This window comes from Strigops habroptila, chromosome 1 (assembly GCF_004027225.2).
Source record: "Strigops habroptila isolate Jane chromosome 1, bStrHab1.2.pri, whole genome shotgun sequence".
Classification (NCBI taxonomy): Eukaryota; Metazoa; Chordata; class Aves; order Psittaciformes; family Psittacidae; genus Strigops; species Strigops habroptila.
The window spans coordinates 96,169,796-96,187,340 of record NC_044277.2 but is presented as its reverse complement, the minus strand read 5'-3'; the positions used below and the strand labels follow the sequence as shown (position 1 = coordinate 96,187,340).

The 17,545-nt window shown below is 40.6% G+C and overlaps 1 protein-coding gene across 5 annotated transcripts in view; it reads left to right on the top strand.

Annotated features, from left to right (window-relative positions):
- Nucleotides 1-2,753: 2,753 nt before the first annotated feature.
- RECK (reversion inducing cysteine rich protein with kazal motifs) overlaps nucleotides 2,754-17,545 on the top strand; it is a 47,637-nt gene continuing 32,845 nt past the window's right edge. For 4 of the 5 annotated variants that reach the window (XM_030477512.1, XM_030477501.1, XM_030477494.1 and 1 more), the window contains exons 1-4: nucleotides 2,754-2,896; nucleotides 6,636-6,694; nucleotides 12,837-12,911; nucleotides 14,845-14,881. In XM_030477512.1, the coding sequence (XP_030333372.1) occupies nucleotides 2,818-2,896; nucleotides 6,636-6,694; nucleotides 12,837-12,911; nucleotides 14,845-14,881 (250 nt within the window). In that variant the 5' untranslated portion in view covers nucleotides 2,754-2,817. Of the gene's footprint in view, nucleotides 2,897-6,635; nucleotides 6,695-12,836; nucleotides 12,912-14,844; nucleotides 14,882-17,545 lie in introns of those variants that run through there. The other variant, XM_030477521.1, reaches the window with a different exon arrangement.

Genomic DNA, 17,545 nt, shown 5'->3' with positions numbered 1-17,545 from the left:
TAGAATGGAATGATAGAATCATGGAATTGTTTGGGTTGGAGTGGACCTTAAGCTCATCTAGTTCCAACCCCCCTGCCATGGGCAGGGACGCCTCACACTAGACCAGGTCACTCCAAGCCCCGTCCAACCTGGCCTTGAACACTGCCAGGGATGGGGCAGCCACAGCTTCCTTGGGCAGCCTCTTCCAATGCATCGCCACTCTCACAGTCAAGAACGTCTTCCTTATATCCAACCTATATCTCCACTGCTGAAGTCTGAACCCATTACCCCTTGTCCTATCACTACAGTCCCTTAAGAGTCCCTCTCTGTTATCCTCGTAGGCCCCCTTCAGATACTGGAAGGCTGCTATGAGGTCTCCATGCAGCCTTCTCTTCTCCAGGCTGAACAGCCCCAATTTTCTTAGCCTGTCCTTTTATGAGAAGGAATAAAGTATTCCTTATCCCTTAGCATACGCCACGAGCAGCAAAAAACAAAATACATTTGTAGAGGAGTTTCTGTCTTATCACCAGATTTAAAAAGTATGCTGTCAGTATATTTGCTTTAGACTGAGGTATTTACTCATTTCAAGCCCCCAAATTCCCCTTCTCATTGTGAAACACTGGGCAGGATTAAATTTCAAATTGGTTCTGTTTTAAAAAGACTGATACATATGGTTTAACTAGAAAACAGGGTGCAGATTCAACATCCAAACCCCCAAGGAACAAGTCTTTGCTTTCTAGAACAATGGGATTAAAATTCATACTGTCCTTACTGAAAGCCGAATTTTAAAACCTTCTATTATTTCAAAGTTCAGATGCTTCTTAAAGCAAAGGAAATCCTTTCAGTGGTCTCAGTTATTTCTTCTGGAACTGAAGTGGTGACTTGGCGTGATAATGCAGAGCCTTTAAATTACCAGGCATACTAGCACCTTTTCTCTGCCTATTCATGTCTGAGGTAAATTATTGTTGATAATGACTTTGCACATAAATAGCATTCAGCACATTCACAGCAGTTCACCCTCATCCAAAATGAAGCCAAATTAAACCATTTAGCATAAGCGGGGTGGGGGTGGGTGGTGTAAATTGCATCTAATCAGTTCAGGCCCCTTGTATTTTCAGAGAAACTAGACCAGCCTACAAATTTAGCCATTTGGCTAATTGTGCTTTTGGATCTACTGCCACCTCGTGGACTCATGATGAATTTTAGCTCCCAAAATATTTGGGAAAATTAACAAAGCTTAACCTTTGGGGGAAAAGCCCATCTATTTAACTGACGTGTAAGCCCACTTACAGAGGAGGACCATTACTGCCCTGGTATGAAAAGGTTTTTTGTTGTTGTTTTGGTTTGGGGTGTTATTTTCTGGTTGGTTGGTTGTTATTTTTTATAACCAGGCTACATTTGCCACTTTTCAGCTTTTTGAATTCACAGCTGCAGCAACAACTTTGACTTCAAATTAAAATACAACTAAATCATAGAACCATAGAATGGTTTGGGTTGGAAGGGACCTTAAAGATCATCCAGTTCCAACCACTAGACCAGGTTGCTGAAAGCCCCATCCAGCCTAGCCTTGAACACTGCCAGGGATGGGGCAGCCACAGCTTCTCTGGGCAACCTGTGCCAGGGCCTCACCACCCTCACAGGGAAGAACTTCTTCCTAATATCTAATCTGAATCTCCCCTCTGTCAGTTTAAAGCCATTTCCCCTTGTCCTGTCCCTACCTGCCCTTGTAAAAAGCCCCTCTCCAGATTCTTGTTGGCCCCTTTAGGCACTGGAAGTTGCTCTAATGTCTCCCTGGAGTCTTCTCTTATCCAGGCTGAACAAACCCAGCTTTCTCAGCCTGTCTCCATAGCAGAGGTGCTCCAGCCCTTGGAGCATCTTCCTGGCCTCCCTGGGACTCACTCTAACAAGTACACGTTCTTCTCAGGTTGGGGGTCCCAGAGCTGAATGCAGGACTGCAGGTGAGGTCCCACAACAGCAGAGGGGGAGAATCCCCTCCCTCGACCTGCTCGTCATGCTGCTGGTGATGCAGCCCAGGACACGGTTGGTTTCTGGGCTGCAAGTGCTCACTGCTGGGTCATGGTGAGCTTCCCAGGGATCAAAATCCCGAAGTCCTCCTCAGGGCTGCTCTCACTCCAGTCTCCCCGAGCCTGTATCTGTGCTTGGGATTGCCCTGACCCAGTGTACGACCATGCACTTGGCCTTGTAGAACTCCATGAAGATTGCAGGGGCCCACCTCTCCAGCCTGTACAAGTCCCTCTAGATCCCGTCACTTCCCTCCAGCATCTCTGCTGCACCACACAACTCGGTGTTGCCAGCAGACTTGCTGAGGGCGCACTCAATGTCGCCGACGAAGATGCTGAACAAGACTGGTCCCAACACCGACCCCTGAGGGACACCACTCGTCATTGGTCTCCACTTGGACATCGACCCACTGACCCGTGCGGGCGGCAGCCAAGCCCCGCAGAACCGGTGCCCGCAGGCAGCCCCGCCCAGCCCCGGGCGGACCCGGCTGTTCCATCTGCCCTGCAGCGCCGGGCCTCAAAGCCAGCACGGCCGCGGCCGGACGCGGCTCTGCGGCGGGGCGGGTCCTGTCTTTCTGCCCAGCGCCGTCCCCACCGAGCGGCACAAGACACAGCTCCCCGTGGCGGCGCTCGGCTGCTGGAATGTCCGCAGCGGCCGGGCGGAGGAGGCGGGACCTGACGGGGAAGCTGCAGCCAATGGGGGCGGTGGGAGGCAGAGCGGGGCAAGGAGCGGGCGCTGCCGGCGCCAGAGCCAGTCTGTCCGTCTGGCGGGCGGGGGTCGTGAGGCGGGGCCGCGCGGCGGGTTCGCGGCCGGGCCATGGCGGTAGCGGCCGCTCGGTGGCCCTGGGGCCTGCTCTGCCTGGCGGCGGCCCCGCTGCTCTTCCCTGCAGTAGACGGTGAGTAGCGAGTTGTGGAGGATGGAGGGGAGGCGGCTCCGCGGGTCCCTCTTCAGCAACATGGCGCAGAGACGAGGCCGCCCGCGGGATGCCGAAGCCTTGAGGCGGTGGCGTCGACGGCGGGGATGGGGCGCGGCCCGGCGACGCGGGTCGCTCCTGTCTCGCCGCAGCGGGGGGCGGGCTGCCTGGAGCCAGGAGAGAAGGGGGACGGCACCCTGGTATCGGCTGCCCCCCGCACCTGCCCCGCGGGAGGCTGGGGGGCGCGGGGCCGTCAAAGGTGAGGGTCGGGGCGGCTCCCTCGGTGGCTGCGGGGCAGCGTCGCCTTCCTGGTGTCGGTCCCTTTCTCGCTGCTGCTGTCTCGGTGTCGTGTCCCCTCGCCGCATCCCCGTGGAATGCACCCGCCTGAAACCCTGGTGTGAAGGCCGGCAGCCGGAGAGAGGAGGGGGCTTCGATAGCTGAGATAGCGAGGAGTGGGGTGCAGGGGTACGGCCGTCTTGACCACATCCCGCCTAGCAGTGTCATGGGGTAGATAGACCTTTTACACCGGGTTACATGGCTTGATGCGCCGGGATTTGTGTATTCGGCTGTCATGCTGGCAGTAGGTAAATACCCAAGATTGTGGCTTGAAATGGAGAAGACCTGGTATCTTGCTCCATATCAGTAAAACCTGACTTACGAATTGCTGTAAGAAATGTCAGAACAGGCCTTGTATTCCAGGGCTTGTATTCCTTGTGGTTTTGCTAACGTTTTCAATAACAAAAATGCTATTGAACAGGGTATTGGATTTTATTTTTTTTTTAAGTGAAGGAAAGACTTTTAATAGAGAGAAAGATGGTGGTAAAATAGTTTCCTGCATTAAAGTTGTGACAGTAGATAACTTATTGACAGGACCAAAAAAAGACTAATGAAAAGAAGGCAGCACAAGCACAGATGTTGGCAAATAGCTTTTAATAAATAGATCATGCTGGTAATGCCATCGCGAGAATGGAAAATACAAAATATGTAATGCTTTACACCAGAAGACTGCAATCATACTGAAGCATTTATGGGCATTTCATTGTTCTGTACTGATTTCTAGTGAGGCGTGGTTTTAGGAAGAAGGCAGAAAAAGCTAGTGGAATGAAATGTGACATAATCTAGTCCAACTTTCCCTGGATAAACCTACTTACATTGCTGAGAGAGCAGATCCTATCAAAGAAGGAAATGTAGATATTTCATAGTTTGGACATAAATAAAATTTTTAAATGAAACCTGGAAATTCTTTAGTAGAACAGGAGAAGATGGGAATGAGAAAGTAAGGGACAGACTGAAAGAGATGTCGTAGGATATTTCAAAAGAGGTTAGCTGGAAAGAGAACTGAGGAAGTGTGTTTGGAATGGATATTGTTAATAAATTCCATTTCTGACTTAAGCACGAAAGATCTCTCTGGGCCAGTTTAATTTGCTGCTAATTCAAGATACCATCAATTGATTAGGATTTTGTATAAAATGAATTAAATGACCATGAGGTGTAGCATTTTGTTACTTCCTTGTTTGGTAGAATAGATAAGACTTGAAACTCAGCAGTGGAAGTGATTGAGAAGGAAAACTATCCTGGATGTGTGTTAGCTCATCATAGGAGGGTTGAAAGCCATTGAAAACTAATTGATAAAAGGCCACAGAGTATTAAATAATCTGTGTGAAGGAGCATTTAATAAAATGTTGCCTAAGTTATTCAGGAACTCAAATCATAGTGACGTACACCGTTAAACATATGCATTGTCTCCTAAGCCAGTATAAATTCTTTTCATAGGTTGGGAACTCCTGAATTCTTGGGTCTCCTAAATGTAGCAGTTACTTTCAATAAAAATTTATTTAATGAATAATTTCTGGGATGGTGAAACAAAACAACAACACCATGATTGAGTAGCCAGTGTTTCTGTTTGTAAGCTATGCCTAAGCATGTCGGGTTGGGGTTTTTTTACTTATGAAATTGATTTGCTGGATATCTTCTCGTTGTGAACCTGAATGTTTTCCCCGGCACTGTGTTAATATGCTTGCACTTTGATTGTGTAGGCATTGAAATTTAGAAACATAAAACAAGTGCAACTATTGCCTTAAGAAAAAGCATTGGCTTACTGAACATAGTGCAGAAAAACCTGCAAGTTCCCATATGTAGCCTCAAATCAGAAAGATTTTTAAGCCATCTGTGTCATATATCTCAGTCCTTTTCTGAGATGGTAGAAAATTGGCAAAAAAACCATTAAAGTCAATTTTACAATTTCATTCTTTCATTGTGTTGTAAAGCAGGATTTTGGTGCTCTCCCCATTACATGCATTTTGCTGTGTTTTTTCTAATTACTCGTGAAAACATTCACCAATTGCAAGTCTTACTTTGGTTTTTCCTATTTCATATTCAGGAATGAGAGATTTTTGCATTCAAATATAGCTCAGTCCTGTAATAGCCATTTTAAAGCATGACTATTTCAGGCAACCTCTTACATGTTTTGTTTTGTTACCAGTTCCTCAACATTTTGAAGTTTGGTTGTTGGGTTTTTTCTTTTTTAATAGCATTTCAGTATTGGAAAATTTTGGTGGTGATGGATTCTTTTAGGTTTTAAATTGGGTATCTTCTTGTAACAGCTATGAGCTTTCAGATGAAAACACTTGTAAGTTGTGAAATTATCAAGGAATTCATGCCAACATCCTCCTTAGTAGTTGAGTCAAAATCTCTTTAGTAACTAAGTATTGTGAAATACAACTTCATGAGTGGTATCATTGTACAGTTGGGGTTTTTTTTTCATTGTACATGTTGCTTTTGTGTCATATCAGTCAGATACAGATGAGCAAAAATCTGTAATCATTAAATGACCATGTGTCTGAAGATGTGCCTGGAAGTAAAAGCTTTCAAAGAAACCTCTGCATGTCTATTTTTTAATAGACTGTTCCAAATACTGGGAAGAGAGGATGAAAATGAATATCAAGAAGTTCTGCAGTTCATTTTATACTGCCAAGCTTAACTCTGAATGAAGGGATGAAAGGGGAAACAAAGCACAAAAAAGTGTAATGTTAAAAATGCCACTTTAAACCTTAGTGTTTCATGAGATCTCAGTGCTTCAGTTCTCATTCATTTTCCTGTTGATGTGTTTGTATCTCTGTTTGCTCTATGACTTCCATCTAGTTAGGCAGAACTACTCTTAATCATCCATCACTAGTGAAAAAATTTACAGTTTTGTTCCAAATTTTTAAGAAGCCAGAGTTCAATGAGGAGCTCTGTTCACCTCTGTGTGAAAAGGGGTTCCTGCTTTGACTAGATTCTGTGATATGATTCCATTTACAAAGGCATATAGTGTCTATGGAGATTTCTGGTGGGGGGTTTTGTTCACTTTTTATTATTCTATTCTTCCCCCCCCCCCAGTTAATAATTGCCTCATGAAGAAATCTGGCAGATGCCAAGCTAGTTCAAGTTAAGCAGCAGAAGTGGGGCTAGAAGCAGAAGGAAGGGGAGTGAGAAGGCTAGAAGCAGAAGGAAGGTGGCAGTGAGTGTTCAGGGCTAATTCTGTGAGACTCCATGAATGGATCTGCAGCGCCTTTGGAACAAAAATTGCTCTCATTCTTTTTTGCCTTCTGGGAAGGAAAATTGCTTATGGACCAGACAAATCATCCTGATGGGCCATCAAGTGGCCACTTCTGTTCAAAAGTGATAGTTTAGTGCTTCAAGTCTTTTAAATATCTTTTTCCCTCCCCCTGCTTTTCCATAGGCTTATCTTGTTGTTACCATGCAAAGGACAACTTAATGTGCCGTGATGTCTGTGAACAGGTAAGCTTATTTTAAATTTGGGTTATCCCCAAGAGTTAAAATTATGTCTTAAACAATGATGTAGCAAGTTTAGGCTTAGAAACAAATGCTTTCCTGTGTGAATACCATGAGTGAATCATGAGATGTAATATTGTTATTTAAATGAGAAAGGTTTAAAACTATAGTCAGCTTTCCTTTCATAGTGGAAAACAGGTTCTGCTGAAGTTAGGGAGAAATTGACATAAAAATCTGATGTCAAGATTTGGACAAGAAGTGCTAAGCATGTTGGAAATGGGAGGGGTGAAGGTTTTTTACCCAATTTCTGGATCTTTTTATGTTTCCAAGTTTTGGGGAATTTAAAATGAAGAACAAGATGTTGGTACTGTTCGTTCTTCCTGTCAGTTCTTGTTTCTTGTATCTAAGATACTCATTATGATACATAGCTTTGTGAATCCAGAAAAAATCTGCTTGCTTACTCTGTTCATAAGGTGATAAGAAAGAGCTGTTTGTGCTGGATTCAAGCTTAGAAAATATTTTTCCACGACTTCTGTTTAGATTTCTACCTTTGGATAGTATGTTGTGCAGCTTTGTGTGTGTGTATTTATATAGATTCATATCCATAAAATTTTTACATCAGTAAAGCATAGATATACATATACACAATTTTTATCCTTACATCATACCTGCCCCATTTTCTTGTCTTCATTGCCCATTTTTGGGCTATTCAAGTGCTAAACCTGGCTATGATCAAGTTTATATTTATCTGTGATTGTGCTAACAAAACTTTTAGTTTAAATTGCCCTTCTCCCTGCCTGATGTATTTATAGAACACAATCAAATTCCCTTTCAGCTTTCCTATTGTTAGGCCAAACAAGGAGAAGTCTTACAGTCTCTTTGCCTAAGATATTCTCTCAATTCCTATAATTATTGTTGCAGCCCTTCCAGCATAAGTTTCTCTTTGAATACAGGTAAGCAAAACTGTACATGGTATTAAAACCAGAAGTATTGCACTCAGTCTTAAAAACTGTGTTAAAACTTACGTGTAAGAGAAAGATGTCCATATATTAACAAATTTAACTGGCAAGTTTAGTACCTGCATTTGGAATAATCTGACCAATTCTTTCTTCTGTTCCATTGGTTTGAAATTCCCAATTTATCACTTGAATTCCTGTTGTTAGCCGTTCATGAGAGGCCTTGAGCTTTTTACTGTCAAATTTCATCCCATTTCTGTTATATTGGTCCTAATTATTGTGTAGAATTTTATGTGGGTTTTGTAAGATATTCAGATCTTTCCTCATCTGGATGATTTCTCTCTACTCATATAATCAGCATATTCAAAGTCTTTGTGGTGAGAGGTCTAGAACAAGTCTAAAGCAAGACTGGCACCCTGGAAATTGTTCTATAAGGAGCTGTCTTACTGACCTCACATCAGGCTAGTAGCATCATTTTCTGAATGATTCTTTGCTATAGGCCAAAAAACTGGCTGTCTACTGTTTTTCTACTTATTTTCATGTTCTGTAGCGTAACTATTTTGTGCAGCACAACTGAAATGCTTTGTCTTTGTTGAATCCATTTTGGAATGTAGTATTTGATAGCTATGCCCTTGTCTTAAATATAAAATTTGTAGGTTTGCATACATGGGAGGGTGACTGTAAGGGAACAGAGCTGGCTGAATGATTTGCCTCTTTCTTTCTAAACACCTTTTCTAAAATATTTGCCATGCACTTGTTGTCTTGTCTGTACCACCACACTGTACCATCCTGACATAATTTATTTAATAATTAAAGAAGAAAATGTTTTCCTCCTAGACTTGGTAGTTTGAGCCATAAAACACTGAAGTTGCTTGCCAGCAATGGTAAGGAAAGAGGGCAGGCTTGTGCCCCACACCTCTGTTTAACTAATGCTTAGGGAATGCCAGCAACCAGGGTGCACAGACAGGAATTTGGGTGTTAACAGAGCCGATTCTTGTGGAGAGGGCCAAGCAGGAGGTGCAGATGTATTGCTTGAGACTGCGTGCACCTATTAAGTCCAGGAGGACAGTCTGTGGCACTGGCTCATGACGTGTTGGAGGTCTTGACCCAGAAGGAGCTCTTGAGGAAGAATGCGTCCATTCAAGTCTTGGGCTACAGAGAAGGGATGGCCAAGCCTCTCCTTGAGTCAGTGGTGTTTAAACTGCAGGAGTTGTGCTCTGGTCGGCTTCCTGAACTGTCAGTTAAAGAAGCTGAGGTTAGAAGGATTGCCTCAGTGTAAACGGGAGCCAGACAAGCTCTTTGTGGAGAACCTGCAAGGGCAATAGCCTGAATTATGCATTGCATGGAAAGAAGGATGGCTAGAGGCTATGCTTAGTGGAGACTAAAGTCTGTGGCCCCTGACGGTAGGAAGAAGTTTCTTGGCCTGTCTTTGGATATGCACTTACAGAATAGATTTGGAGGCTCAGAACAGGTGAAGAAGAATAAGCTCCGTCAGGGAGCCATCTTGGCCTAATCAACTGGTTGTAAACAGTGCCACCGGGAGAAAGAATCCCTTCTGCAAATGATGGAGGCACTCATCTGCAGATGAGACTTGCTGTCTGGGATGATTTGGTTTTCAGGGTCTCAGATCTAGAATGTTGCAGAAATTGCAAGGTTTTTTTGACCCTCAGACTATCACCCATTGGCTGCTCATTTACATGGACACCAGTGGTACTGTTGAGGGAAGCCTTCCATGGGTAAAGGGGTGAAGGGCACAGGAGAACCAGATGGTGTTCTCCTTGATCCTGTCAGTTAAGGAAGAAAGCTTGATTAAGAGTAAGGATTTCTGCTAACTTTAAATTACTTTCAGATACTTTAAGTGAGCCCTTTGAAAAAGAAAACTTGGATTACAGATTTGTTTGTCAACTAACGATACAAACATCCAGTTATTTTGCATTCTTCATAAATATTATTCCAAGCTTATTCTCAGTATCATCTCCTTTTTTTGATTATTTGATTAAGGCTGTTGAATACCATAAAAGGAATAAGCGGACCTGTCTTTCTTTAATTGATGTCTTTTTCCTAAGTTTATTTCTGGGAAGTTACGCAATGATAAGGTTCCTGGAAGCATTCATCTCTGTACCACGCCAGAGATCTCTATCCAGATCCTCCTCCAAGCACAAGAATAGTCCATCCTGGTCCTCAGGAAAACATGTTAATGTTTCAGAAGGCTGGTTTGGCTAAACAGAGAAGTCATTAACAAGCTTCAATGCAGAAAGGCAGTATAAAAAAGGTAGGAGCAGGGAAGGGTTATAAAAGAAGAATTTACAAACTTTGCTTTTCATAGTGGGAGGATAAGGGAAAGCAGCCATAAATTGAAACTAGAGACTATACATCTATACTATAGATGGCTATACAGAGGAACTTTTCCACCATGAAAACAGAGAAGCTGTGTATTCTCCATCGTTAGGGGTTTTCAAGACCTGACTGGATAAAACCATGAGCAATATGGCCTGGCTTCAAATTTGACCTCGCTTTGAGCAAGAGGTTGCAATCAATGATCTTCTGTGATCCCTTCCAACCCAAATTATTTTCTTATTCTGTGACTGCAGAAGACCCCAAATACTACTGCGGTTCTCTTCTTGCTCTCATTTCTGAAACCAATACTCTTGATCTCTTGTTTTCATTCCATGACTTTATCGTGTTGCAAATTTAGAATGGAACTGTAATGCATTTCTGGTTTTGAAAGATCTGAAATGCATCCATGATTTAGTTATTCCTGTAATTTGCGGTTTCATATCCCACATTAATAGGTCTGTTTCCATCCCTTTTATTTTCCAGTTTCTTGTTTTAGTATATGTTTTACTTAATTGGACTGCTAAAGGAACAAGAACTAACAACATTAGTGTGGGACCAGGAAACCATTTAAATTGTGCTGAGAGCTCAATTTACATTAACACTTCCATGAAACTTTAAAAAAACAAAACCAAAACAACAACAAAAACACCACCAGAAAGGTTGATGAGATAAAGGTATCTTGTAATAGACTGTGAAAGTATTGCTACTGTTATAAGGAACTGAGATGAGCAACACTGCAAAATGGTCTGAAGGACACCTGGGAAAAAAGATAAGTTTACATGATTCAGAATTGTGTATGAAAGTCAATGAGGTAAGGCAAGATTTCTTTCTAAGTATAGCTGTGCAAAATAATTTAAGTTGGAAGAGTCATTTTGTCTGACTTCCTGCTCAGAGAGATACTAGCTTCAACATTAAATCTGGTTCATCAGAATCTTGTTAGTCAAGGCAATATCTTGAGGATATTGCCTTGAATATCCTCAAGGATGGGCTTTCCCCAGTGCCTCAGGGGAATCTGTTCCAGCACTTACCTACTCTCATGGTGAAGATTTTTTTTTTTCCGTTTACATCCAGTCAGAATTTCTCTTGCTGCACCTTGTTACTTTTGCAGCTCATCTACTGTGCAACTCTGAGAACAGTCTGAATTTTCTTTTCTATAATCCATCTTCAGGTACTGGAAGACAGGAATTTAGTGTGTCCCCCACCCTTAACCGTTTTTTAGTTTGAACAGATTCTTTCCTCTTGGCCTCTCATGGTATATCACAAACTCCAGCATCTTTTGTGGCCTTCTGCTGGACTCTCTGCAGTTCATCAGTAACGTTCTTTGCACAGGGGTGGCACAAAACTGGGTTTGGTATTACAGTAGCCTCATCAGTGCCTAATATTAACCTGCTGGTAATGCAACTGCTAATGAAGAGCAGTATTCTGTTAGCTCTCAGTGCTGCACCAGTACACTGCTGACCCATGTTCAACTTGTCATCCACCAGGACCCAGCACCCTTTGTTGCAAAGCTGGTTTCTAGCCAGAGAGCACCCAGCCTATACTGTTGCATGGGGTTAATCCATTTGAGCTGCAAAATTCTGTCTTTGCCTTTGCCGAACTGCATGAGTTTCCTGTCAGCCCATTGCTGCAGCCTGTTGAAACCCATCTGAGTGGCAGCTCCACCCTCCAGTATGTGGATAGCAGATCCCAGTTTAGGCTCATCCGCATACCTGCTCAGGATTTTTTCTGTCCCATTCTCCAATTCGCTAGTAAAGCCATTTACAGTATTAGTTTGACTCCTATATTATACCACTTCTAAGTGGCCAACACTTAGATGTTGAACTACTAACTGCTAATCTTTGAGTCCTATTGCCCAGGCAGTTTGTTGTCCACCTTGTAGCCCACCCATCCCATCCATTTTTCTCCAGTTTGGCTCTAGAGATATGGTGTGGGACTGTGCAAAAACCTTTTTAAAGTCAAACTAGACAACATAGTGTTCTCTGCTTTTTTACTAAATCAGTATTTTAGTTATGGAAAGCTATCAGACCAAATCTGCCTTTGGTATGACTCCCAGTCACCTCCTTGTCCTTTGTGTACTCTGACATGCTTTCTGTGAGGATTTGTTCCACAATCTTCCTGCAGGGTGAGGTTAGGCTGAACAGCCTGTAATTCCCCTGATTGTCCTTCTTGTCCTTCTAATAGATATGATGTTTGTCTCTTCTTCAGTCATCTGGAACCTCATCCAATCACCATGGTCTTTCAAAAATGGTAACAAAGCTTCCTTGCAATAACAGTGGCGAGCTTCTCAACATCCTCAGTTGCATCCCATCCAGTCTCATGAACTTCTGGATGTTCAGTTTGCTCAGGTGGTGCTTAACTTAATCTTGGTCAGCTTCATTCCCCTGTTAGTTTTGGTTGTCTCCTTAACTAGTCTAGGTTTTGTTTATCTTTGTTCCACAAAAACTTCTAGTTTCAGGGTTTGTTTTGGAAGGAGTTTAGTTGCCTGAGGTGATGTAACATGTAGCAGAAGGTTAATTAAGAGTTGTATAATACTTTGATATCTGGCACAGAAATCCACTATGTTTTTCACACTGCCTATTCAAGAGAAACTTTCTGATTGAAAGGTTTGAGGAGGAAATTCTCATTCACTTCTAAATATAAAAATTAATTTCTTTGTTAAAAAATGCAACATATTTGAAAGAATATAGATATATAAAAGAGAATCTTAACTTTGCATTGTTTGTATATTATCTGTTAGCCAAAGTTGTCAAAAGGTAAATAGCAGTGAAACTAAAAATTACTGAATCAATTGAAAAAAGTATTCAATGTGTAGTTACATTCTGTGTGGTTTAAGGTGTGGGGTTTTTTTCCAACAGATTTTGTCTTCTAAAAGTGATTCCCGTTTGAAGCACTTACTGCAGCGAGCACCTGAGTATTGCCCAGAATCAATGGTAAAGCTTGCTAATTTTTAATTGAAGAAAACAAACAACTAATCTTATATTAAGTTTTGCTTGCAAAAGTAAGGTTTTAAAATTACTTGCTTTTATTTACTCACTGAGTTTTGAGCTGATAGAACATGTGTGTATATCTTCAAGCTTTTTCTTCGTTGTTATAAGGACTAGAAAAATTCTTATAATGAGATTTGATTCTTGAAGAACTTTTTTTATTGTGAAGCTGTCTTATACTATGCTACTTGCAACAATATGGGACTTGACAATTTTGCTAGGTGTCCTGGTTGTGTAAGCTAAGAAATGCATTGAAAATCTGACCTATGTTGTAAAAAAAATATGCTGGGTGATTGACACTTGAATGTTGATGGCTGGGACTTAAATTAGATCACGTGTTCCAGCTTGTGTATGGGACAGAGCTGTAAGGTCTTGTTTGGGCTAAAGCAAGGAGACCCTCATAGCTGCTCTGAATGGTTTCTGGTCACACCTGAGAAACTGAAGTAATGCTTTTATTGGTTAAGTAAGATTATTGTTTCCTAAATGTGCTGTAGTGTGGCACTTAAAAAAAAAAAAAAAAAAAAAAAAAGTAATCTGCTCCCTGTCTTAGAGATTATCTAATTGGGGAAGAGATAAGCACTGTTACTCAGATTGTAAATTCTGCAGTTTTTATCTCTTGGCAGCTTAGAATATCTCAACACATTTGTCCCTAGAAAGGTCTGCTTTTTTTCTTGTGATTTTTGTTACTTTGAAACAGTATCAATACCATTTCCAGCTAGCCCAAAACACTATTGCTCAAATGGGCAATATGTATAAATAGTAAATCTGAGAATAACAGAATAACATTTTATAAGCAACTTTGAAAGAGTGTCTTTGCTTGTAGATCCTCTCCTCCTGTGTGTCAGAAGTATGTTTTTTCAATGTTTTGTTTCTGCCGATTATCAGCTCTAAGGTCTTGGAAAGTTATAGACAGCTCCGAGTAGGAGTAAAACCTGCAACATGAAAACATATCGAAGTGGTGAATAGCCTCTGTTTTGATATTGGTTTCTTTATCTTTTATTCCCTTATAGGAAGAATAGAGTTTATCTGTATAGTAGAGGGGTGCATTTTTAGAGGATAGGATTGGAGAGTATCTGAAAGGGGGAAAATGTTTGACACAATTTTTATTTTTTTTTTAACTTCCAATTACCATCTCTATAAATGGCAAGTTTACTGTCCAGTGATTGTTATATTAAATTAACATCACTGAACTGGTAGTATTTACAAACTTTTGGAAAAGACATCCTGATATAAAATAGTTAACAATTCAACCTAATACCATATTTGCTGTTTTCAGATACCACCTGTCTTTGGAGAGGTATTATAATGACATTCCCTAGATGAGCAGATAGATTATAAATTTAATTGGATGGTCTATTTTCTGAAGCACTACTTACAGACATTGTATTGTCTGTATTCCTTCAGGTAACATGATGGAAAGGGTATTGCCTGGTAATAAGTAATACAGTAACTGTCAGCTGAATCAATGGGGCAGAACTAGTAGAAGTAGCAGCTTTTTACCCTTTTCTTTTGAGCTGACTTTGACTCTTACCTAAGTGGGAAACAGCTGCAGATGCAGAGGAGGACAGTTTTAGATCATTAGATACAGATCCATTGCAACTTCAGAAAGTAATCACATTGTAATCAGGTAATCACATTGTGCTCTACACCTCCAAAAACACTGCTGTCGATTCCATGTTCTTTAAATGGCAGCCATCTCATCAAAGCAAGTGGTACACAACTTATACCTCATAGCACTTCTTCAAAAGATGTTTAGATGTAGTTCTTCCAGTAGGATATTTAAAACCCAGGTCAAAAATGCAAAAAATGGTCGTTTGTGTCTGCTAGAAATTCTTTTCTTCTCTAGACTAACTTTTGCTTAATTGCATTTTACTTCTAGGGAGAAGTGTGGGGTTGTATAAATTCTTCGTTGCCAGGTAAGTAATACTATTTACTATTGAATCATATTGCTTTTTCACCATATGCATGTTTTCATGTTGTATACGACCTGCACCATTCTGTAGTAACTTTCATTATGTTTCCTTTATAAACTGTATTTGGTGTCTAGTTTGCTTTAGTATAAACTGGGTTATCTGTGCATTTTTTAACACTTCTTTTTCTAGTTAGAAAATGTTTAATACGTTTGTTTGATTAAACACATGTGCTTTTGTGACACATCCAAGAAATATCCAAGTTTCTTTCCTTTTAAGGTTTTCTGTTGGTTTTAGTTTCAATATACTTTAGCCTGGATTATTGCAACTTTGCTCTAGATGCGATATAATTTAGAAGAAAACTGAGTAAAAAGGGGAAATAGTAAGAACTAGACAAAGAGTTAAAGAAGTACAGAGGATCAGATCAAAAACCAAACTGCTTGGTACAGGTGGATTTAGAAAGTTAAAGCGTAAATTTAACATAATAGTATTACGTTAGAAGGAGAGAGCAAAAATAGAATAAATTGGACTTAACTAGTACTAATTGTATCATATGTGATTACTAAAAGACTTTGAGTGAAATTAGCATGCTATGGTTGAAAAAGTGGTAGTGAGGAAAGAGGAAGCTGTGACAGTTTTGCGGCGTCTGCTCAGACTCCTCCTGACCCTGGCTTCAGAGGCAAACTGTTGATTCCACTGCATGCAAAGAGATTTGCTGTCTTATATTTTGCTAGTTTTACTTAACCAGTAATATCTTTTGGAGTTGCAGTGCTTTTGTCTCATCTAAAACCTGAAGTTTCTTTATGACCATGCATACATGATACTCCACAAGAAACTGCTTACAAAAGATGATTCAGGAACCCAGCAGCCTATAATTCTAGATGATAACTAAGTTCTGATTTTAAGCTTTATCATTTTCTGTAAGCAGACTGTAGAAGACTTCAAAAAGACAACAAAATTCTGACTTGGGCTTTCTTGCACCCTTCTTGACACATGCATGTCTGGAACATGAGAAGCCGAGTTGTTTTTCACTTTTTTTTCCATTTTCGTTTTTGTTTTGCTCCCAGTTCCTTGGGATCATGGTGATACATGTGTCAGATGACGTTCTAATTTTTCATGTTTATGCAGCTTTTTACCTCTGTTTCTGACTTCAGTACTCTTGTGGAGAGTGCAGTGAAATGTTTATAATAAGAAGAAAAATGTGTGTTGTAAGTCAGCTTGCTAATGTGATGTGGCTTCTGGAAACTTTTGGGAGATACAGGACAAGAGTCTGTGTTATAGTTCATGGATCTGTATTGTACTTCTATCAGTTAATGTGGTGAATAATCAGAACTACGGACTTGGTTCAATTAATTGTGCATTGAAGGTGTAACATACATTTTAATTACTTTGACTACAAAATTAATTTATAAGTTGCTGCATTAAAATTGCAGTTTGAATCTTTTGAAGATGTGACACCTATTTTTTTGTTAGGAAGCTTGTCTGCTACTCATAAATAACCTGGGGACATGGCAACTTGGCAAGAAAATACTAACTATGGCTGAAACTTATCAGCATTCTTACTGGCCTGTATTTCATTCTTTTAGCACAGTTTAGTTCCAGTAAAAGTGTTTCTGGAAACCACAGGCTCTGTATTGCACAAAATATGGATGTTTGATTATTCAGTAGTGATTCACTGGTGACTATTCAGTTGTGACATTGTCCTTAAAGCTGTACAGCTGTATTTATCATGTGTTTCTCCTGGATATAGCTGGTTATTGCAGCAGAGGTTTCTGGAAATCTTGTTTTCATACTGCACATTGTATTTCTTTTGGGTTTTAGATTGCTTTTGCCCTAAAACATCACTCCTACTAAATAAATATTCTACCAAACGTAACTATTTTGCTTGAAATAGTCTCTGTATGGCTTCACATATGAAAGTTGTGCAGAAACAACTGCTACATTATTTTAGGCCTAAAATAGAATATGGCGAGAAGTTGATTTAGCAATTAACTGTACATATGTAGTTAAACATATGTGCATGACTTCCATGTAGATATGCATTTACTTTTGGAATTAGTTGAAAACAATGCATCAATTTCTGAATTTTTTTAACATTGATTACAAACTACACACTGCACTATGTGTGCACAACAGCCATCTCTTTAACACTTCCAAAAAGATGATCAGTCTCTTAAAAACTAATTCTGTACCCAAGTTATGGAAGTGGAAGGTGAGCTGAATTTGTAGTTGTGCATGGCCTTCACAGCTTCTTTGAACTAATTTAAATCACTGGCCTACAGTGTTTCCAGAAGGTCTGGGCGACTTCAAACTAATAGGATGCAGGCTGCAGCCAAAAGCTGTTCTTCACCTTTGCCTCTTTGCTCCCTCCACCCTCTAAGCAATCCTGCTACCTTACATGTGTCAAGCATTAAGGTTTTAATTTGCATTTTAATAAATGTCATTAATATTTTAATTTGCTGGGAAAATGTATTAATGTAGTTAAAAGATTTTGTTCCTTCTTTATAAATTTATTATTAGTATTTTCTTAATTTGCCCATCAGAATGTCATGAAAGCCTCATACTTTTAAGACTTCCTATGCCACCTGTCTTTGCAAAGCCAACAAAGTGTATTTTAAAGGCAGTTTTGTTCATCATAAATACCTACTGGTGATTGTTTTCCATTGATTG